Here is a 24,645-nt window from a genome sequence, read left to right as displayed (position 1 = left end):
TAAACACTTTCTCGTCTTTGGATAAATCACAGACTTCTCTTAAGCGCATGTTCAATCCACTTTTTGCAAAGGCCGGTCGTTTTTGAGGACGTCTGACCGGCCGGGGTTATCAACAAGGTCCTTCAAGAGGATTTTACCCCAGACGCAGAGGGTATACCCAGGAACCATCTCAAGCTGGGTTCCATCCTTTCAGGAACAGGCCTCAAGAGGACGTGGGTTCCGTGGTAACAACAGAGGTTTCAGAGCCATTGAAAATTCCCCCACAGGTAACGGATTCTTCTCTTCTTTCTGTTCCATCGGGGGCAGACTTCTACACATCGCTCACAATTGGGGCAACATTTCATCAGAGGTATGGGTGTTAAACACAGTCCAGGGCTATGCCATAGAACCTTCTGAGGTTCCCCATCAATCAGGCCTCTCTCCTCCTCTCCTTTTTTCCCAACTAGACAGTTCTTTTATCGATTCCGAAATTCGAGATTTTCTGGAAAAACAAGCTATCGCCCTAACTTCCTGACATCCAGAGGGGTTTTGCAGCAATGTCCAAAAGAAAGGGGGAAGTCAAAGGTTGGTTCTCAACCTCAGAGCTCTCAATCCTTTTGTGATTTACAGACATTTTAAGATGGAGGGTATCCACCTTTTAAGAGATCTTCTCCAAGAAGGAGATTGGATGGTCTGGCTGGACCTCAAGGATGGTTATTTAACAATTCTGATGGCTCCTTCTCACAGGAAATTCCTTCAATTTCATTGGCGAAACAATTGGTACGAGTATCGAGCTCTCCCATTTGGTCTGTCGTCAGCCCCCTGGGTTTTTACTAAACTGTTGAAGCCAGTAATCGAACATCTGCGAGGGAGGGGAGTACGCTTAATAATTTACCTTGATGACATGATTCTTTCAGCACAGGATCAGTCTCTTCTGCTAAATCATCTATCGTGGGTGGTGTCTCTTTTGGAAAGTCTAGGTTTTGTGATCAATCTAAAAAAATCTGCGATGATCCTGTCTCAACATATGGAGTTTTTGGGGTTTATTGTGGATTCGTTCAAAGCTCAGTTAATACTTCCTCCTCAGAAAATTAAATCGATCAGAAGAGAGTTGAAGTTGTTGAGACAGATGGTATCTTTGAGATCCCTAGCTCGGATTGCGGGTCTTCCGGCTTCGTCTATTCAGGCTATTTTTCTGGGACCTCTTCACTACAGAGCCTTACAGAGATTGAGGATTTTTTTTATCTTCAACAGGGCCTGCCTTACGATCATTTGATTCCTTTGTCTCTAGAAGCCCGAGAGGAGCTTCAGTGGTGGCTTTCTCACATGGAAGCATGGAACGGCACAGCCATTTTCGTGACTTCCCCGGAAATAGTAATAGAATCCGATGCCAGTTGTTGGGGCTGGGGAGCAAGATGTGACTGGGGTCGTTGGTTGGCCGAGGAACTTCAGTTGCACATCATTTGCCTAGAATTGTTGACAGGCTATTTTGCTACCCTGTCTCCTCAAGTGAACAATTGTTGTATTCTTCTGAAGATGGACAATGTGACCGCAGTACGGTACATCAATCGGTGTGGGTGTACCAGATCTCATCTTTTGGTGATCATTGCCAAAGAGTTTTGGCATTCTTGCATTTCCCAGAAAATGTTTGTGATAGTGAAATTTCTTCTGGGCAAGGACAATCTAGTGGCGGACTGGCATTCATGTATCTGATGGACTCCAGCGATTGGAAACTCCACCCGTTTATCTTTCAGGAGATAATGGATCTTCTCGGTCCCTGTCATATGGACCTGTTTGCGTCATGTCTCAACTTTCTACTGCCAAATATTTACAGTTGGAGACCAGATACGTTAACTCAGGCAACGGATGCGTTTCTGCAGGATTGGTAGAGTCAAATGAATTATGCTTTTCCCCCGTTCAGCATGATCATGAGAGTGGCAATGTTAGTGACACGTCAATCAGCTTCGTTACTTCTTATTACACCTGTGTGGAAGAGTCAACCTTGGTTTCCATCCCTTCTGGAACTCTCCATTGCTCTCCCTCTCTTTATTCCGAGCTTTCTGCATCTTCTTCAGGATCCAGTGGGATCCCCCCATCTGCTGCTTGTAGCAGGTCAACTGAATCTCATGGCCTGGAAGATTTCAGGAGTAATGAACAGATGCAAGGCATTTCGGAGTCAGCTGCCTCTTTTATACATCAAGCTTGGGCTCCTTCCACCCGTAAACGATTTTCCTTGGCATGGAGGAAATGGGTGGGTTGGTGCTTTTGAAAGGAAGTGGATCCCGTTGGATCCAAGATCAACAATGTGATACATTTTCTGTCAGATTGTGCAGACAATGGTTTATGTTACAGGCCAGTAAATAATTTCAGGTCTGCTATTTCTGCTGGACATGAATGGATCAATAATAAACCTGTGGGTCAACATCCTCTAGTATGCAAGTTACTTGGTGTTAGGGTGGCTAATCCTCCTAAGCCGAATTATTCTCAATTGTGGGATATAAATGTTGTGTTATCTTTTTTGGATGCATGGCCTGATATTTTTGTTTTGTCTATAAAACAGTTATCCACTAAATTGATCATGTTTAATTTCCAGTCGCAGAGTCTCTGATGTGAGAGCTCTGGATTTAGCAGGAAGGTTATTCTCTCCTACAGGTGTTTCGTTTCTTATATCTAGGCCAACGAAATGTATGTCCACTTTGATTGATTATCCTGCTTTTCCTCATAATCATAAGCTTTGTGTTGTTAAGTGTTTAAAGGTATATGAAGAACGTACAGGCTGTCATAGGTCTGATCCATTAGGCCCGCTTTTAATTGCTATGTTTATCAGTACAGGATTGGGTGCTTGGGGTTTATGAATGTTTTGCCCTCCCTTTTGAGTCTGATTAGTATTGGGAAGATACCTATATTTTATTTTATTTCAGGAAATGATTCTAAACAGGCGAAAGGAATTGTGGATCGAATCAGTTGATTGTGTTTCCTGGATTTTCTAGTTTCTGGACCAGAGACATTTTGGAGATCGTGTTTGATTCTAAGGGCCAGATGTATCATGAAGGCCTTTTGCGATTCGGAAATAGCGATTTTTAAGAAATCGCTATTTCTGACTCGCAAAATGGCATGTATCACATTTGCGAATCGGTAATAGCGATTTCTTAAAAATCACAAATGTTATTACCGAATCGCAAATTGCGATACCAGCCCCATTCGCACCTTTGGGCCTGTTGGCCCAAATCTGCGAATGTTTTGCATTTCCAAAATTGAGATTTCTTAATTAGAAATCGCAATTTTGGAAATGCAAAACCCCAGAGTGCTGGGGGCCTAAGGCCCCTTCTGCTGCACCCCAAAAAATTTGGGGGGGGCATGTAAGGTGCACACATGCCAAAAGGGCATGTGTGTGCTTTACATGTACATTTTAAAAATGCATTTTAAATGCATTTTTAAATATTGCACATGGTTACCACCAAGTTCAACTTGGTGGTAATTAGTGATTCCTAAATGCCCAAATCGCATTTAGGAATTGCTTCATACATGTGCTAAGGAATCGCAAATAAGGATTCCTTATTTGCGATTTCTAATTTAGAAAGTCGCAATTTGCGACTCTCTAAACAGGGTCGCGATTTTAAGGAATCGCTATTTTAGTGATTCCTTAAAATTGCATTCAGAATGTATTTCATACATTCTGAAATGGCATTTTGTATTCGCAAACGGGCATTCGCACCGTTTGCGAATGCAAAATGCTTTCATACATCTGGCCCCTTGTCTTTGGAGTTTATTTGCAAAGAATGAGGAAGTTCTATGTTTCTGCAATATTTTGTAGTCTATTCTGGATGGTTATTGGTGGACTTTAGGGGCGTGGTTGAAAGCCTCATATTATAATATGTTTTCTGTTTCTTCTTTAATTTGATTGGCTGCTATGTTTTGGAGTAGTAAATATTGAGAATCGTAATCCTCGCCTCTGTGTCCTTAATAGAACATAAAATTCTTAACGCAAAGGTAGAAAATGTTGTATTCTTGTAAGTCACCAGAGCTTTAACACCCGACAGCTTCAGAGGTTGTTATTTTTTAACTAATTTGATTTCGTTATTACATACAGACCAGGGTCAGCCCAACAAAAGAGAGACACACTTTCCAGGTTAGGTTTCACACAACAGGACACAGACTCAGAATAGTCATACCTGCTGAGAAGATTGTGGAAGTCTGTTCACCCCATGATTTTCTTGACAATCTATGTATGGTTCAACAGACAGCTGACTGTCCTCCAAATATTTATTTACAAGGAAGATTCCTTTCTCATGCAGACAGACTATGGTCCTTATTACGACTTTGGTGGTCTTTTTACAAAACCGCCAAAACCGCAGGCGCTGAAAGACAGCCGCATTATGACTGCTGTTATATTTATGCCCAAAATCGGGCAAAAATCCAACAGCCGTTGTGCTGGCGGTAAGCAGGGAAGAGCCGGTTCCACCACTGGCACCACCATGCCAAATGGATACTGCACGCCATATTATGACCCGTAATACGGTGTGGCGGTGTCCTGATGGTGGGGCATTGCTAATGGTGGAAGTGCTGGGACCCATCCCCCTCCCAGACTACCTCCTCAACAGACGAGGTAAGTGATTGTCCACCAGGGAAGGGTGGCGGGGGTGTGTGTGTGCGTATGTGAGTGTCGTGAATGTGAGGAACGGTGGGTGCATGTATGTTGCTGAATGTGGATGGATGGGGTGAGTGTGTGTGTGTGGTGTGGAAAGGGGGGAGTGAATGGGTCTATGCGGTGTGAAGGGGGACATGAATGGATGCATGCGGTGAGGGGGAGAGACGCAAATGTTGGTATGTGCTGGGTGCGGGATGGGGGAGTGAATGCGTGTGTGTCAGTGGTGTTTGTGTGTGTATGTCAACGTGAATGGGTGTTTATGTCGGGTTTGCATGGGAGAGTGGGTGTGTGTTTGTGTGTAGAAGTTTGCGAGTGCATGCGTGCAGATAGGTGGAAGTATGTGCGAGTGTATCCTGGCAACAGGAATGCCTATTCCTGTCACCAAGATGCAAGACCGCCAGCTTTTTCTGGCTGTGCGACCACCAGAAAAATGCTGGCAGTCTCCTGCGTCGTACTGCCCTTAGCGGTTTTGCGGTGTCCGCCGTGCTGGAGGTGCTCACCTCCAGCCTGGTGGGCCGTGAAAAAGTGGTGGGAGGAGCGGAGTATCATCGGTTTGGCTTTGGCCAAACCGCCGAACTCTTAATTTGGCAGTCTTCACCACCGATTACCGCCGACCAGTCGGTGGTGGGACTGCCTCCTCAGCCCTGGCGGTCTTCAGACTTCCAGGGTCGTAATGAGGGCCTATATATTCCCACACCAGATTTGCAAGACACCAGCTTGCTTGGGGACATGATTCAACCCTAGCTGGCCATTTGGGTGAGAAAAAGACATAAGGCATCTGTAAAAAATGACACCACCTCTCCCCTTGAAAGTAGCTGGGAACTGGGAATATGAAGTCGCCAAAGTGTTGGATTCCAAACGCTTTCATGGAGTATTACACTTCACTCTGTTGACCTGGAAGGGGTATGGTCCAGAAGATAATTCCCGGGAATGACTTAGTTCGGTCCATGCCCCCCAACTCATCCGTCAATTCCATCTCCGGAGTCCGATCAAGCCCCGTCTGGTTGGGCGTTCTTTGCTGGGGGGACTCTTGTGATTCCCTCACCTTTATCTGCTTCTTGCATTGTATGTAATAAACTGCCGTCGGGTTGTTGGCTTGATCATGTTCAGTTGGGGTAGTTATGTTAAGGTGTAATGTTTACAGTTATTTGGCCAAAGCTTGTTGCCTTTCTAGATTGAAAAGTATGTACACCATGTTTTTACCAAGGCTTGTTTACCTAGTGTTGCTTGATTTTATCAAGGCTTGTTTACTCAACCTTCACAAGGTTCTTGGGAGCACCCACAGGGTTCATCAGTAACACCTGCGCCCCTGCACATTGTTGGACAGCTCCTGTCTCTGATTGTTAAGCAGCACTCTTGTTTTCAAGAGCCATGTGCTAATCATGACTCATCACTCATGACTTGTGTTTCAAGAGCCATGTGCTAATCATGACTCATCACTCATGACTTGTGTTTCAAGAGCCATGTGCTAATCATGATTCATCACTCATGACTTGTGTTTCAAGAGCCATGTGCTAATCATGACTCATTACTCATGACTTGTGTTTTCAAGAGCCATGTGCTAATCATGACTCATTACTCATGACTTGTGTTTCAAGAGCCATGTGCTAATCATGACTCATTACTCATGACTTGTGTTTGTGTTTTCAAGAGCCATGTGCTAATCATGACTCATCACTCATGACTTGTGTTTCAAGAGCCATGTGCTAATCATTACTCATTACTCATGACTTGTGTTTCAAGAGCCATGTGCTAATAATTACTCATCACTCATGTCTCATTCCTGCACAAACTAAAAAAAGCCTCACAGGTATTAGTCAGCGCTGAGCTTTGTTCCGGTTCTTCTTGAAGCTGACATCAAGAGCCTGCTCCTGGGAATTCCTTGCATGGCTTCTGTATTGCTGCTGGGCAACAAAAGAGGAAACAACTTATTCAGCCTCTGCGTGCTGGCAGCTTTTTACATAAGATAAGCAGAGGAAGCACACTCTGTTGATTGAATGTTTTTTTTTTAGATTAAGAACCTCAGTGTGTAACTAAATGACTTCATTTTCAAGAAAGAACAAATGTTTTGAGGTTGATTAAGAGAGTGTACGGAAACGCTTAAACCTTTGACATGATTATGTACACTGCCTTGATTCATTCTAAAATTGGAAAAGACATCAGCAGAGTGTTGACAGATGAACAACCTTCATATGAGTTTGACTTTGCTAATTACATGTGTCTCGCTTCTTATGATAACGGTTCTCATTTTGCAGGAACTCTATTAGTATTGTATAGAATTGATATTAGTGATTTCCCAAAAACAGAAAAAGCAGGTTTTCACTTGACTGAATAAATCAATGTACGTTTATTCCTTTTTGGAAACAGTTTTTTGCTGTGGGTTCATGTGCTACAAGTTTTCAGATTGAACAACTACATCAAGAGTGATAACTCTAAGAAGTGTGAAACAGAGAGGAGATCGTGTTGAGTGACAGGTTATTAGCTGAGATACTGTACAAGAAGTGCCCTCAACACATCACTCATCCATGTCCTTTCCCTTATAGCACTGGACACTCAACCACTAACTCTAACAGCGATTACCTGCACCCCAAAGCATTGGGAGCCCGGCTGGACCAGGCAGCAGAGACAATGGGGGACATTATGACCCTGGCAGTCGGTGGTAATGTGGTGGTAGTACTGCCAACAGGCTGGCGGTACATACCGCCACATCATGACAACTGAAGCCAACCTGCCAATTTGCCACTCCGACCGCCATAGCGGTAGCAGCCGCAGGGCTGAGATAAGAATTTCCAGCACGGCAGCTGCTATTGTACCGCCTCAGGCATTTTGACCCTGCCTACCACCATGGTTTTTGTGCCGTTCGCAATTCCACGAAAAGCATGGCAGTAGGCCCTATCAGTGACAAGGAATTCTTTCCCTGTCACTGATAGGAGGCCCCCTTTCCCCCAAAAACTCCCCAGATGCCCGCACCCCCCTACACACACACACAACATCCCCCCCCTCCCCTGTCAGAAACCCGACTTACCTGAATCCAGGGGGTCTTCCGGCAGGGGACGGGATGGGGCACTGCTACCTCCAGCAGCGCCCGCAAGCGAAACACTTGCAGGACGTATTATTTTTCATAATGCATCTGGTGGTGGTCTGCTGGCATGGCGCTGCTGGTGGTAGGAGCGCTACCTTAACACCGTCTGCCAGCATGACCACAGCCGGATTTCTGTCCTTCTTGTGGCGGAAATCTGGCTGGGGTCAATGACATAATGAGGACCAATATCGTTCGTCTCTCTCTCTCTCTCTCTCATCCAATCCCCCCACCCTTTTGGGGACACTTGTCAGGACTCCCTTATTACGTCAGCAGTGCCAAGTGGTGTCTTGGAAGGATGGGGGAAGAGTCATTGCCCCTGCTGACAACCTGCCTTTTAGGTGACTGGTCAAGTTCTTACACAGACACTCATGCACCCCCCAACATATAGAAGCATTTTAAGACACACGCTCACCCATAACATCATAAGTTAGCAACTCCCACCTGCAGGTTTCCATGCACCCACCAACATATGGAAATATTCCAACACACATACACACCATCATAAGTCAACAACTCCCACCAGCAGACACCCATGCACCCACCAACATAAGCAACATTTCAACACACAGTCATAAGTCAACTCCCACCAACAGACACCCATATGCCCACTAACATATAGAAACATTTCAAAACACATACTCACACCATCATAAATTAGCAACTCCCACTTGCAGACACATTTGCACCAACCCACAGATGGAAACATTTCAATACACATAAACGCACTATCATAAATCAACAACTCCCACCAGCTGACACTCATGCACCCACCAACACAAGGAAACGTTTTAACACGCACAATCATAAGACAGCAACTTCCACCAGCAGACATCCATGCACCCACCAACATTTAGAAATATATTCAAAACACATACATACACCATCATTAGTCAACAACTTCCCCCAGTAGACACACATGCACCCAGCAACATATAGAAACATTTTAACTCACACACACCATCATAAGTGTGACAGTCAGTGTGACTAAATCTTTCTCCCAGTGCATTAGGAGCCTATATGTTATCCTTGGGTAAACTGAACATATTGTATCCTCCTTACTGAGCTACAGCCTTCCAAATGAACAGAACACTTTGACAACCCTTGCCTGAGTGTGTGCCAAAAAAAAATCTTCAAAACGTTCTAAAGAGGATCAAAAGATTAGTTACTTCTGTATCGCACTCACCTGTGATAAGTCTATATAGAGCCTTGGAAATGGCCTTATTAAAAAAAATGGTCCAACATTCTGATGTGTTGGTTCTCACTTGTAATTACGTTCTGTGTAAAGCTATTTGAGCCACGCCCCCCAATTTAAGTCTTGTCTGCATGTTAGAAAACTGCAATATATATGAATGAATGTGTATGTGTTGTTTCTGTGCTTGCCATGCTCGTGGGTCATTGCATGACTCCTGGGAGGGTTGTTATACTAGATATCTATGAATCCCTGCTCTCATCTTATCACACTTATCTACCCATCATCATATGTCATGTCTCTATCAAACTATCCTCCATTCCCACTCTTACTCATCCCAAGTCCTTTCTACTACTTTCATCTCCTAAATAACTCTGCCTAAGCTCTTCCCTCCGCTTCCACATCTAACTCACCAAACCTCACTCTACTACCATGACTTCCCACACAACCCTACTAAATTCTCCCTCATTTATCTCACCCTGCTAATATGCTCTCCCTAACCCTTCCACACTCTTTCCCCCTCCATCCCCCTTTGCTCATCCCAAGCCTTTGGGTTGAGTAAATGAGGGATATACTCCCAATTAACACTTCTGGATTTCTTTCCTTCTCCACCCCTCCATTACTCCAGTCAATCTAACTAACAAACTCTCATATCCGCGGCTCAAATTAACTCATAATAATACTAAAACTGTACTCATATTTCCCGATACTAATCCATCACTAATTCTTGTTGGGTTCCAGAGAAGCATGCTACTCACCGAAAAGCGCTTCAACGCCTCGTCAGGGGTAGTAAGCGCTATATAAATACTATTACAGTACAATAAGATAACAACTCTCAACTGCAGACACCCATGTGCCACCAACATATGGAAGCTTTACAACAAACATACACACATCATCATAAGTCAAGAACTCCCACCAGCAGACACCCATCAACATGTGAAAACATTTCATCACACATATACACTTTCAGAAGTCAACAACCCGCACCAGCAGACACCAATGCATCCACCAACATGTAGAAATATTTCAACACACATACACACACATCATAAGTCAACAACTCCCACAAGCAGACAACCATGCACCCACCAACATATGGAAACAATTTAACACACACACTCACACACACCATCATAAGATAACAACTTCCACCTACAGATACCCACAAACACATGGAAACATTTCAACAGACATACACACAACATCATAAGTCAATAACTCCCACCAGCAGACACCCATGTACCCACCAATATATGAAAACATTTCAACACACATACACACTTTCTTAAGTAAACAACTCCCACCGTCAGGTACCCATGCACCCACCAAACATATAGAAATATTTCAACACACATACACACACCATCTTAAGTCAACATCTCCCAACTGCAAACATTCATTCACCCACCAACATATGGAAACATTTTAACACGCACTCACACAAACAATCATAAGTTAACAACTCCCACTTACAGACACCCATGCTCCCACCAACATATGGAAACATTTTAACACACATCCACAACATCATAGGTCAACAGCTTCTACCTGGTGACACCCATGCATCCACCAACATATGGAAGCATTTCAACACACACGCTCACACACACCATGATAAGGCAAGAGCTCCCACCTGCAGACACCCATGCACCCACCAACATATGAAAACATTTCTACACACACTATCATAAGTCAACAGCTCGTACCTGCAGACACCCATACACCCCTCAACATATGGAAACATTTCAACACACATATACACACCATCATAAGTCAACAACTCCCACCAGCAGACACCCAAGCACCCACCAACATATAGAAATATTTTAACACACATACACCATCATAAGGCAAGAACTCTTACCAGCAGATACCCATGAACCCACCAGGATATGGAAACATTTCAACACACATACACACACCATCACAAGATGCATCCACCAACATATGGAAACATTTACACACATTCCATCTTAAGTCAACAGCTCCCATCAGCAGACACTCATGCACCAATCAGCATAAGAACGCATTTCAACACACATGCATACCATCATTAGTCAACAACCCCCACCAGCTTACTCCCATGGACCCACCAAAATATGGAAAATTTTCAATAAACACCACCAGTTGTGAAGTCCGCCTTTTGGCTGATCGCCCCAACTTTTTGCTGCTTGATGCTGTTGCTTTTGACCTGAAAGTGTAAGGCCTGCTAACAAGAACCTCAGTGCCAGTTCTCTTTCCATTGAATTGTACTGAGGTGTTTGCAAACCCAATTGACAAGGACTTTACCACCCCTATAAGCCTTTAGTAAATGGTATCAGTTGTCCCCAGGGCAGGGTGTTAAAGGGGTCACCAGGGCTGCAGCACTGATTGTGCCACCATGCCTGACCCGATTAAAAGTAAACCTGCAGAGCGGCCATGTCAGCTTGCACGAGCAGCTTGCCTCCTCAAGTTCAACTCTGCCCACACCAAGTGCAGGGCATGACACCACTCCTCACCTGCTCCTCGAAGGTGAAGGCCTGGCCAATCTCTCGAGGGAAACCATCCACGATGAAGCCTGGGGCATCATGATGCCGGATGAACTGTTGTTTCAGCTCTTCAATTGTTGTTTCCTTGAAGGAAAGAGAGCTCATGGTCACCTGACAATAATTGTACAAAACACTTTAAGCAACCACAACCATAAATCACCTGGAGACCCACTGCCCTGAACCAGCTGGACACCTGCGACCATGGGTTACTAGAAGCTCCTGGGACCTTCAGTGACATGAGAGCATCCACAACAATACATCACCTGGAAGTGTGTGAGACACCAAACTTCCCAGGGCCATGAAACACCTGGCCACCTGTCAGAGGCTGGCCCTCTATGTAGTGTGCAAAACTAGGCACACTATGCAGGGGGTCCAGGCAACCGCACGTTGGCTTCCAGAGGTAAAATCAGACCACCTAAATGCTCTAATGTTTAAGGTAGCTGGTCGAGCAGTTAGACTAATCCAGGAGATGTGCTAAGTATTTGCTGTACTCACAAATCCAATCATGTACCTCACACACTCAGTGAATAATCGAGACCAGAATTTATAAAAATACTTTTATATAAATTTTAAGACAAAAATCTTTTAAGATACGTTAAGTATTTTTGAGATATTACTTAATAAAGTTAGTCTTTCTGTGCGTAATTACGCCCAATAGGAATCAATAGGCAGTTAAATTTAAAAATGCATTAAAAATCGTACAGTTTGGTTACCAGTCTCTTCTTCTGCAAGGTGGTCGAGGTAGTTGGTGGTCACTGCGTGCCAGCTGGAGAGCCTCAGATGGCTCCCGATTCCAGTGGGAGCAGCATTGGAAAACCTATTGGCACAGGCACAGGGCCACCTGGATGGGCCACTTGGAAAAGGAGCTGGTTTGCAGATTTAAAGTTGGTGGTTGGGGGTCCCCTTGGGCTGATGAGGTCGCAAGGGGTTGGGAACCCAGGGCAAACAGCAGATCATCTGATGCAAGGCTTAGGGCGGCCAGGTGTAGGGTGTTTTGAAGGTCTTGGATGATGTGCGCAAAGGGAATCTTTGGAGCTGGAGGTAAGTCTTCTTTTTGAGGTTGTGCAGGACGTCGCTGGTGCGCTGGTGGGAGGTCTGGGGTATCACTGAAGTTCCTCAACTGGGGCTTCCTCCCGGTCCAGTTGCAGCTCTGGGGGAGCTGTTTCCGATAATGTCCGATGTGCACTGGTCAGTATCTGGGGTAAAGTTGGCACACTTGCAGGTCACATTTGGGCTGTTGTTGGTGTGTCATGGGGTCTGGCTGCGACTTCCAGTTGCAGAGATATCATCCAATTGGTGAGGTGTCCCTCACTAGTTTGCAAGTTCCTTACCAGTTCCTTTGGTTTCTTGAGTGGTGCCTCCACTCAGGAGGGAGATCTTGGGCTATTTGCGAAGTCTGGAGGTCCTCGGGGTCTTTTGAGGTTGGTCCAGTGGTCATCTCCTCTGCGTCAGCGATTGTCGGGACACAGATGCAGCAAGTAGCGGTCTTGGAGCCTCTTCTGGTGCAGCAGGTCCTGTGCTCTCATGCTATTGGATATTTTCCCACCATCCAACATGGAGGAAAATGAGATGGAGGGTCCACTTCGCCTGCAAGCCCCTAGGAGTGGTGCATGATCAGTGAGGCAACTCCTCTTACCCTTTGTCTGGTTTCTCACCTTTGCTTCAGCCAAAAGTGGGGGTCTACAAGGGGGAAATCCCTCTGCTGCTAGCAGCAGGCCTGGAGGCTCGAGTTTCAGGGGCAGTAGCCCTTTGAAGCTCACTGCCAGGATGTTGCACATTCCTGAGGGAGGGGGTGTTGAGCTCCTCCACCCAGAAAGGGCATTGTCTTACAAACCAGAGAGCCATGGTTCTCCCCCCGGTTTGTATATTGGCTGCCTGGAAGTGGCAGGCTGGATGGAACCAGTCAGCAACTATGCCACTTTACGTTAGCTTTTTCAAGGGGCGCCTCAAAGGTGTCCCCCTGGGTACATTTAGGGTATATCCAACAGTGGAACCAGTTTGTATTTAATATTCTGAGTTGTTTGATACCAAACAACCCAGGGTACAGAGTGCCCATCATGTAGCTGGGGAACTTGTGTTTGACCAGTGTCCAGTACATGCACTTAAAATGGCTGCTCTGTTCACTCACTATAGCGGCCATTATGAACACGGCGGTGTGGCCTGCCATGCCGGCGGTGGTGGGTAACAATTCCAGCCGGCATGGCGGGCCACACCGCCACATAATATACCCCATGAGGGCCGCTATTGGCAGCCCTCACTCACCGCCAGGCTGCCTCCGTCAGGCAGCCTGGCGGCGGTCGGAAACACTGTGCTGCCCCTCGGATAATGTTTCTCAGCCACCAGCCTTTCCCTGGCGGGTTTCCCCACCAGGAAAAGGCTGGCGGAAGGGGTGCACCAGGGCACCCCTGGGAGCCTCTGTACTGCCCATGCAGGAATGTTCTTTATGCAGCCGGCGGGAATCCGGGGACGCTGGCCGTCAGTGTTTTGACCGCCAGCATGAACACAGCGGTTTTTACTGCCGTCTTCATAATGAGGGCCTATGTCTCAGGTTTTTCAAGGACACATATAGTATGGTGCACCCTGCCTTAGGGCTGTGAGGCCTACCAAAGGTGGTGACTTACCTATATTATGTCCAGAGTAGGATGGACAGGGCACACTGGAAGTGTGCCATGTTGGGTTTGCCTTTTTAGGTTTGCCCCAGTACACTCAGCCTGCACTGGCAGTGCTGGGTACATCTGGGTGCCATGGCCCTAGAGGGTGGCACAATCAGTGCTGCTGCCCTCAGGGCCCTAGTCATACCTAGCCCTGGGTACTGGGGTACCTATTTACTAGGGCCTTATAGTGATATGTAAGAGTATATCCAATTGTGCCAAGCATCACAACAGATTTAGGGAAAGAGCTCTGGCCCAGGGAACCTGGTTAGCAGGGACCTGGGCACTAGCAACTTCTAGAACTCATCAACATCAGGCAAAAGTGGGGGATAACCATGCAAAAAGAGGCCACACATCACCCAAAACCCTGAATCACTTGGTGGCACCCAGTGCCATAAATCAGTGAAAGACCCAAATGATCCAAGAACATCTGGGACCCTAAATCACTCGTACTCCGAATAAGTGAAACACCGGACCCTGATTCACCTAGGAGTACTTGAGTACCAGGAACTGACAAGATACAAACTTACCCTTGAATGCCTCGTACCCAAACCGTAAAGTCAATTTAGAAATTTATAAATCTCAAGACTCAGAGATCATAAATCAAACTGGAGACGAGGAGGCCACAATCCACCAAGGGACTCATGAAATCCAGAAACCCTTGGAAGCTCTTCCGACCATAAATTAACACAGAGATCTGGGACCATATATTACCTATGGTGACCAAGATACTGGATCCTGAAACACTGTATGGGGCATATTTATATTCTGTTTCGCCAAATTTGCGTCATTTTCTTTTATGCAAATTCGACATTAACCAAACTCCATATTAATATTTTGATGTTAGACACGTCTACCATCAAAATATAGGAGTTTGCATCATTTTTTGGATGTGTGCACCTACCTTGCGTCAATGAGATGCAAGATAGGCGTTTCCATCTAAAAAATGGTGCTATCCCCATAGCCCTATATTTTTCCCCTATGCTAAAATGATGCACGGGTGGGAGGAGGGTCTAAATAATGGTGCAAAGCTTGCTTTGCACCATTATTTAACCCATTGGGTCAGACCAGGCATTAGGGGACCTGTGGACCTATTTCCATGGTTAAACACCATGGAAGATATCCACAGGTGCCCTCCCCAACCCCCAGGAACACCTCCACCCACACCAGAGGGACACCAGAGTATGGGGGACCCCATCCCAGGTAAGTAGGGTAAGTATTGGAAAGTATTTGTAATTTTTTTTAAAGTGCTATCGGGGGTCCTAACTTGGGGCCAACTGCATGGCATAGGGTGCAATGGCCATGCCAAGAGGTCACTTGTCCCCTGTGCTGGCCATTGGGGTGGTGGGCATGATTCCTGTCTTTCCTAAGACAGGAGTCATGTTTTGGTGGTTGTGCACCAGGAAACGGCGCTAGTCTGGTTAGAGGCGTTTTGTTTTGCCTCTAACCAGGCTAGCATCCTTTTCTGACACACAACCCCCTCCTTCCCTACCACCACCCCCACCCGGCTAGTGTTGTTTTTTAAGGACGCTACCCAGGCCTTACTGTGGGCTTGCACCATTCAATAAATATGACACCCAGCATGCGTCTGAGAATGACACAAACCGGCGGTAATGCTGACGTAAAACTGTGCTATATGTATCCTAAAATAAATCCAAACATGGATAATCTAGGAGGACCTGCATTACCCAAAAGCAGCAAGGACATTGAATTACCCAGCTATCTCCAGCTGCCTGAGCTTCTAGCACAAAATATCTGAGGCAATAACCCATGTGTGGGCTTCACATGCCAAAAGGCTTTAGAGAAGGTGCCAGGCCATACAGCACTCAGGGACATCCGAGGCCACAAACTACATGCTAGCCCATTTACTCTAACTCCCCACAGAATACACAAACAAAAATAAATCACCCACAAACCTCTCAGACAATTAATCATGAAAACTACTGGAGTGTGTCCCAGCCTGCCACTGCAGACTTGCAGAGCAGGTTTAAACTGTTAATTTACCTTTAAACTAATGACAAAGCCCAGACCTTCCCTTTCATTGTATATAAGTTACCACTAAGGTCGGCCTGTTGAGCCCTAAGGCAGGAGCAGTATAACAAAAAATAGGACATGAAGAGTAGTGGCCCATTGGCTGTGCTAACTCCTAAATGAGACTACTAAAACTGGTACAGCAAGGTTTCAAAAGAATTGTTGCATTAGACCCAACTTTATGACAAAGTCAAATTTTATGTAACCTTTGCGTAAAAGGCAGCTTTGAAATTTGCCACGCTGTTGCCCAGTGTTGGAAATGGCCCTTCCTGCAGGGTTATCCCCAAATGTTTTGCCTTTCTCCTCCTATTTTTCTGGCCCTCTTTCCTTTGGCTTTAGGACTCTGGGCGCTTTACCACTGATATTCAGTGCCAAAGTGCCTGTGCTCTCTCTTGCCTAAAACTTGGTATGATTGGCTTACACTGGTTTGGCATATTAAATGTACCTATACTTCCCTTGTAAAGTAGTATACCATGTACTCAGGGCCTGTAAATTAAATGCTACTAGGAGGCCTGCAGCACGGATTGCGCCACCCACAGAAGTCACCTTTCAAACTTGTCTCTGGCCTGCCACTGCAGCTTCTGCGTGCGCAGTCTGCTGCTACGTTGGCCTGGCAAGTCAAACTACTTGCCAAGGCCTAAGCCCCCCTTTTAGTACATCTAAGGCACTCCTAAGACAGGCCCTAGGTAGCCCTATGGGGCGGGTGCTGTGTATGTAAAAGGTAGGACATGTGCTTTTATGTTTTACATCCCCTGGTAGTGACAAACAGCCTATTTAATTTTTCATTTCTGTGAGGGCTGCTCCCTTCATAGGTTAGCAGTGGGAGTTTCTTTATACATTTTTAAGTGGTAATTGATGATCTGAAAGGAGTAGCATGTGCATGTTTCGTATGTTTGGAATGGTAGTGAGAAATCTTACTTACTGGTGTAGTTGGATTTTGCATTACTGTTTTAGAAATGACACTTTCAGAAAGTGGGCATTTCTCTGTGCTTATAACTCTAGTGTTTTGCAGCCTGACCCCAATTTACATCTGGGGCAGAGTGACAGCTCCACTTTGTGCATACTTTCCAGACAGCCATCATACAGGAGGGGCTGGGAGTATCTGCATACTGTTAGTCTTGCTGAGCTGGAAGGGAGGGAGGCAGGGCACACCCACATCCATATAGGCTGTGTCCCTGCCTCACACAATGGGCTGATTTACCCCTACTGATGTCTGGAGCCGGGGCTGGGCTGAAAGGGGTTGTGTTATGCTTGAAAGGGTCACTTTGAAGTCACCCCCCCCTAAACAAGGACATTTTGTAGTATAAGTATATGGGCTCTGACCCCATGATTTTAGAGCACTTTTGGAACTGTGACTAAACCTCTGTCAGAAGGACTGCTGGACTCTACCAAGAACTCATCTGGACTGCTCTTCTGTTGTTCCCCTGCTCCCTACTTGGTGGCATAAAGGACTCACTGCATTTATTTCCTGCTTGCTGCCGTGCTGCCAGCTGCTCCCTGACTTTGTTCCCACTCTACACTTCTGAGCTGCCAAGACAAACCGCCCTTGCTGCGATCTGCTGTACGCTGATGAGCTGGCCTGTCGCCCCACTTACTGTTCACAGTGTTCTCCTAGGGGGACAAGCATGTGCGGGGTGGGGGTTGGTTGCTGCCCCTGGCCTCTACCATCATAGTGCTAGTGAGCGCTTCAAATGTTCCCTACCTGGTTGGAGAAGTCTACCTGTGACCGATTCACTGGAATTAGTAATGCCTACCAGCTAACTCCAGTCATAATTCCACCAAATGGTTCAGCCTGCAATCTGCTACCTGCCCTGTGGCCCAAATCTAGTGGACTGCGAATAGCAATCCGTGCAGACCGAGATCGCTATGTATGAGTAGTAGGGGTGACCGTGCCGTGGCACTTCCAGCAAACACCATGGGTATGGTCTGTTTCAGTGGTTGCCGCAGCGCCAAGGAAAAGCCCACAAAAGCTAACTAGCCTGGCATGGTTGCCGACTGGTTCCAGCCAGCCTGCTGCATCCAGACAGCCAATATACAAACCTGGGGGAGAGCCGGTTTGTAAGACAATGCCCTTCCTGGGTGGAGGAGCTAACACCCCCCCCCCCCTCAGGAATGTGCACTGCCCTGGCTTCAAATGGCCTACCACCCTTGAAACTCGCCCCCAGGCCTCCTGCTAGCAGCATGAGCTCCCCCTTTGCAAATCCTCACTTTTGGCGGGAGCAAAGGCAGGAAACCACCCAAAGGGTAGGAGGAGTGGCCCCACTTGGCATGCACCACCCCTAAGGTGTTCCCTGTGAGGTGGACACTCCATTTCATTTACCTCCATCTTAGATGGAAGCAAAATAGCCAATTAGGTTTAGAAAAGTGACCCTTCCCACAGGAAGTGGTAACTATAGTGGGTGTAGCCACCCAAAGGTAAGTGTCCCTTTGAATACTAACAAGTTCACCCTGAAATGCCCACTAAATTCAGTATTTAGTGGGCATCCCTAGACCATGAAATCAGATTCGATGGACAGAAGAAGACCATCACCAAGAAGTCACGGGAACTGTGGACCTGCTGCACAAGAAAAAGGCATCAAACCCTGCCTGCTGCACCCAGAACCTGACAAGTGCCGCTGCGGAGGAGCTGGACACTGGACTGACCTCAAGAAACCCAGAGGACCTCCAGGCTTCACAAATAGCCCACGATCTCCCTCTAGAGTGGATGTACCACCCTGCAACAAACAAAGAACCAACAGCCCAGTGAGGGTCACTGTAATGACAGGCCAATAGCTCCCGAACCAAAGCTTTCAGCTGGACTCGATGACACACCAACAGCTACCAGGACAGTCCTGCAAGTGTGACAAGTTTGGTGTCACTGCGCCCTCTGGTGACCGGACCGCACTAATACCCTGGGTACTGGTCAGATGATGCCAAACAACAAGAAAACAAGCCCCTGCAGAGCTGAAAAAGGATCAGGATGCAAGCCCCAGTCAAGGGACTTCAGGAACACCCCCGACCAGAGTGCCCCCGTTGTCCTGTAAGCAGCCTTCAAAGAGACTTACCTCCAGCTTGAAAGTGCTCCATTGCATATAGCTCCTGGATTATCAACTCAGTCTGCACCTGGCCGCCCTATTTAAAATCACACAGTGTGTTTGCCAAGTTCCGCTTTTGCAGGTTGGTCGAGTTCGCCGGGGGGGACACTGTACCAGCTTGAGAGGTTCAGGTGGCTTCCAGTTCCAGCCAGACTGCCACCATTGTCCTGCAAGCCACCTTCAAAGAGACTTACCTCCAGCTCCAAGGGGCTCCATTGCGCACAGCTCCTGGATCACCAACTAGTCCTCCATTCGGCCGCCCTGTGCCCTGCAACGAGGAACCAGCTCTACTCCGCGGGTCCCTAACCCCTTGCAACCTCGACAGCCCAAGGGGACCCCAAGGCACCACCTTTAAATTTGCAAGAACCACCCTTTTTCCAAGTGGTCCCCCTCAGTGGCCCTGCACCAGCTCCAAGAGAAGTTTCACCGCTAGTCCCACCGGACCCGGGAGCTGCCTGAACTTCTCAAGCTGGCACATTGTGCCCACCGACAACCTCGACCAACCTGCAAAAAGTGGAACTTGGTAAACCAACTGTATGATTTTATATGCATTTTTAAAAGTGACTGCTTATTGGGTCCTATGGTGTGTAATTACATATTAAAAGTTCAGAAATTCATATCTTATAAAGTAATTAACCAATTTTGATGATCTTGGTCTTAAAATTTATATAAAAATCCAATATATTTTTGTAAATTGGTCTTGAGTTATTCCTTTGAGGTATTTGGTGCATGATTGATACTGTGAGTACAACAAATGCTTTGCACTTCTCCAAGATTAGCCTAACTGCTCGACCAAGCTACCTCAAAAACTAGAACTTTAGGTGATCTAGTTTTTACCTCTGGAAACCACCGTGTAATTGCCTGGACCCTCTGCACAGTGCGCCTAGTGTTGCGCACGTCATAGAAGGCAGGCCTCCTACAATCTCTTGCATCAGACCCACTCCACTGATGTCCGTGGCGGTTCTCCCACAGAGTCTGGACCTGGAATGAAGACTGCTGGGACTGCAAGCCTTACTGGCACTTGTGACTTGCTCCCTGCCAGAGTTGGTTACCCAAAGGGGGCCGGAGTAACCAAACACAACTTTACCAATGTTTTCAAAAGTTGTCAACATAACTACTAACCACTGCAGTTACCATTGCTTTTTTTACATTCTGAGTGATTTAGGATTTGCTGAATAATTTGAATCTTCGAAAACCTCCAGTGTTTTTTTTCATTTTGGTGTCTAAAAATGAAGCAAAATTAGATTTTTTTAAAAAATTGGTTTTGGATTTCATTGGTATTGTATTTCTTTCTTATTCAGCTGTTTTGATGCATGTAAGGCCCAGATTTAGGAGGGTCTAGCACATTCCAATGCCACATTAGCATCATTTTTTTACACTAATGTGGCGTTGGAAGGCCAAAAACACCATGTCATATTTACAAAATTGCACAATGTTTGCATTGCGCCACTTTTAACCTTTTGCGCCACATTACCCCTGCATCAGGCATAATGTATGCAAGGGGGCGTTCCGGCGCTAGTGGGGCTGAAAAAAATAAAAAAATAAGAGATTTATTTGCATCATTTTTATTGGCATTTTTAATGCCTGCTAAGATCAGGCGTTAAAGGGAGCTTCCATTGTTTTCAAAGGGCCTCTGGGTGCTCTGCAGTATTAGCGTCAACGTTTTGGATGCTAATCCTGCAAAGCACCGGACTAGCGTAAAACATTATGACACTAGTACCCCTGAGTACCGCCATGGTGCGCCGTATTTTAAATACTGGGGGGGCTCCTCCTTACATATCTCCGCCCTGCCTCCCAGGACTCTTCCTTGAAACACAGGGCATCTTACGGGGGCTCCTCCTTACAAACCTCTCCCCTGCCCCCCAGAACTCTTCAGTGGAACACAGGGCATCTTACGGTGCCTCCTCCTTACATATCTCTCCCCTGCCTCCCAGGACTCTTCTGTGGAACACAGGGGATCTTACGGGGGGCTCCTCCTTACATATCTCTCCCCTGCCTCCCAGTACTCTTCTGTGGAACAAAGGGCATCTTACGGGGGCTCCTCCTTACATATCCCTCTCTTCCTCCCAGGACTCTTCAGTGGAGCACGGGGGATCTTACGGAGGGCTCCTCCTTACACATCTCTCTCCTGCCCCCCAGGACTCTTCAGTGGAACACAGGGGATCTTACGGTGGCTGCTCCTTACATATCTCTCCCCTTCCTCCCAGGTCTCACCTGTGGAACACAGTGCATCTTATGGGGGGCTCCTCCTTACATATCTCTCCCCTGCCCCCCAGAACTCTTCAGTGGAGCACGGGGGATCTTACGGAGGGCTCCTCCTTACATATCTCTACCTTGCCCCCCAGAACTCTTCTGTGGAACACAGGGGATCGTATGGTGGGAACGACTCCTTACATATCTCTCCCCTTCCTCCCAGGTCTCACCTGTTGAACACAGGGCATCTTACGGGGGCTCCTCCTTACATATCTCCCCCCTGCACCCCAGGACTCTCCTGTGGAACACAGGGCATCTTACGGAGGGCTCCTCCTTACATATCTCTCCCCTGCCTCCCAGAACTCTCCTGTGGAACACAGGGCATCTTACGGGGCTCCTCCTTACATATCTCTCCCTGCCTCCCAGGACTCTCCTGTGGAACACAGGGGATCTTACGGGGGCTCTTCCTTACATATCTCCCCCCTGTACCCCAGGACTCTCCTGTGGAACACAGGGCATAATACGGGGGCTCCTCCTTACATATCCACCTCTGCCTCCCAGGACTCTCCTGTGGAACACAGGGCATCTTATGGGGGGCTCCTCCTTCCATATTTCCCCCCTGCCTCCCAGGACTCTTCTGTGGAACACAGGGCATCTAACGGGGGCTCCTCCTTACATATCCACCCCTGCCTCCCAGGGCTCTTCTGTGGAACACAGGGCATCTTACAGGGGACTCCTCCTTATGTATCTCTCCCCTGGACCCCAGGACTCTTTCTTGAAACACAGGGCATCCTACGAGGGCTCCTCCTTACATATCTCTCCCCTGCCTCCCAAGACTCTCCTGTGGAACACAGGGCATCTTACGGGGGCTTCTCCTTACATATCTCTCCCCTGCCTCCCAAGACTCTCCTGTGGAACACAGGGCATCTTACGGGGGGCTCCTCTTTACATATCTCTCCTCAACCTTCCAGGACTCTACTGCGGAACACAAGCCATTTTACGGGGAACTCCTCCTTACATATCTCTCCCCTGCCTCCCAGGACTCTTCTGTGGAACACAGGGCATCTTATGGGGGGCTCCTCCTTACATATCCCCCGCCTCACAGGATTCTCCTGTTGAACACAAGTAATCTTAAAGGGGGAGCTCCTTCTTACATATCCCCCCTGCCTCCCAGGACTCTTCTGTGGAAAACAGGGCATCTTACAGGGGCTCCTCCTTACATATCTCTCCATTGCCTCCTAGGACTCTTCTGTGGAACACAGGGCATCTTACGGAGGGCTCCACCTTACATATCTCTCCCCTGCCTCCCAGGACTCTTCTGTGGAACACAGGGCATCTTATGGGGGGCCCCTCCTTACATACCTCTCCCCTGCCCGCCAGAACTCTTCAGTGGAACACAGGGCATCTTAGGGGGGGCCTCCTCCTTACATATCTCTACCCTGCCCCCTAGGTCTCTTCAGTGGAACACAGGGCATCTTAGGGGGGGGCCCTCCTTACATATCTCTCCCCTGCCCCCCAGGACTCTTCTGTGGAACACAGGGGATCTCACGGGGGCTCCTCCTTACATATCTCTCTCTCCTGCCCCTCAGGACTCTTCTGTGGAACACAGGGCATCTTACGGGGGCTCCTCCTTCCATATTTCTCCCCTGCCTCCCAGGACTCTTCTGTGGAACACAGGGCATCTTACGGGGGCTCCTCCTTACATATCTCTCCCCTGCCTCCCAGGACTCTTCTGTGGAACACAGGGCATCTTACAGGGGACTCCTCCTTACGTATCTCTCCCCTGCACCCCAGGACTCTTCCTTGAAACACAGGGCATCCTACTAGGGCTCCTCCTTACATATCTCTACCCTGCCTCCCAGGACTCTTCTGTGGAACACAGGGCATCTTATGGGGGGCCCCTCCTTACATACCTCTCCCCTGCCCGCCAGAACTCTTCAGTGGAACACAGGGCATCTTAGGGGGGGCCTCCTCCTTACATATCTCTACCCTGCCCCCTAGGTCTCTTCAGTGGAACACAGGGCATCTTACGGGAGGGCTCCTCCTTACATATTTCTCCTCTGCCCCCCAGGACTCTCCTGTGGAACACAGGGCATCTTAGGGGGGGGCCCTCCTTACATATCTCTCCCCTGCCCCCCAGGACTCTTCTGTGGAACACAGGGGATCTCACGGGGGCTCCTCCTTACATATCTCTCTCTCCTGCCCCCTAGGACTCTCCTGTGGACCACAGGGGATCTTACGGGGGCTCCTCCTTACATATCTCTCCCCTGTCCCCCAGGACTCTTCTGTGGAACACAGGGCATCTTACGGGGGCTCCTCCTTCCATATTTCCCCCCTGCCTCCCAGGACTCTTCTGTGGAACACAGGGCATCTTACGGGGGCTCCTCCTTACATATCTCTCCCCTGCCTCCCAGGACTCTTCTGTGGAACACAGGGCATCTTACAGGGGACTCCTCCTTACGTATCTCTCCCCTGCACCCCAGGACTCTTCCTTGAAACACAGGGCATCCTACGAGGGCTCCTCCTTACATATCTCTACCCTGCCTCCCAAGACTCTCCTGTGGAACACAGGGCATCTTACGGGGGGCTACTCCTTACATATCTCTCCTCAACCTTCCAGGACTCTACTGCGGAACACAAGCCATTTTACGGGGAACTCCTCCTGACATATCTCTCCCCTGCCTCCCAGGACTCTTCTGTGGAACACAGGGCATCTTACGGGGGCTCCTCCTTACATATCCCCCGCCTCACAGGATTCTCCTGTTGAACACAAGTAATCTTAAGGGGGGAGCTCCTTCTTACATATCCCCCCTGCCTCCCAGGACTCTTCTGTGGAAAACAGGGCATCTTACAGGGGGCTCCTCCTTACATATCTCTCCCCTGCCCCCCATGACTCTTCTGTGGAACACAGGGGATCTTACTGGGGGCTCCTCCTTACATATCTCTCCCTTGCCCCCCAGGACTCTTCAGTGGAACACAGGTCATCTTACGGGGGCTCCTCCTTACATATCTCTCCCCTGCCTCCAAGGACTCTCCTGTGGAACACAGGGCATCTTACGGAGGGCTCCACCTTACATATCTCTCCCCTGCCTCCCAGGACTCTTCTGTGGAACACAGGGCATCTTATGGGGGGCCCCTCCTTACATACCTCTCCCCTGCCCGCCAGAACTCTTCAGTGGAACACAGGGCATCTTAGGGGGGGCCTCCTCCTTACATATCTCTACCCTGCCCCCTAGGTCTCTTCAGTGGAACACAGGGCATCTTACG

General features: G+C 47.8%; 1 protein-coding gene across 1 annotated transcript in view; it reads right to left on the bottom strand.

Annotated features, from left to right (window-relative positions):
* LOC138302238 (adenylate kinase isoenzyme 5-like) overlaps positions 1–24,645 on the bottom strand; it is a 182,834-nt gene that overhangs the window by 52,819 nt on the left and 105,370 nt on the right. The window contains exon 5 of the mRNA XM_069242557.1: positions 11,400–11,513. Coding sequence (XP_069098658.1) covers positions 11,400–11,513 — 114 coding nt within the window. The remainder of the gene's footprint in view (positions 1–11,399; positions 11,514–24,645) is intronic.

This window comes from Pleurodeles waltl, chromosome 6 (assembly GCF_031143425.1).
Source record: "Pleurodeles waltl isolate 20211129_DDA chromosome 6, aPleWal1.hap1.20221129, whole genome shotgun sequence".
NCBI lineage: Eukaryota > Metazoa > Chordata > Amphibia > Caudata > Salamandridae > Pleurodeles > Pleurodeles waltl.
Note: the sequence above shows the minus strand (reverse complement) of the source record. Positions and strands in the feature narration are given on the sequence as shown.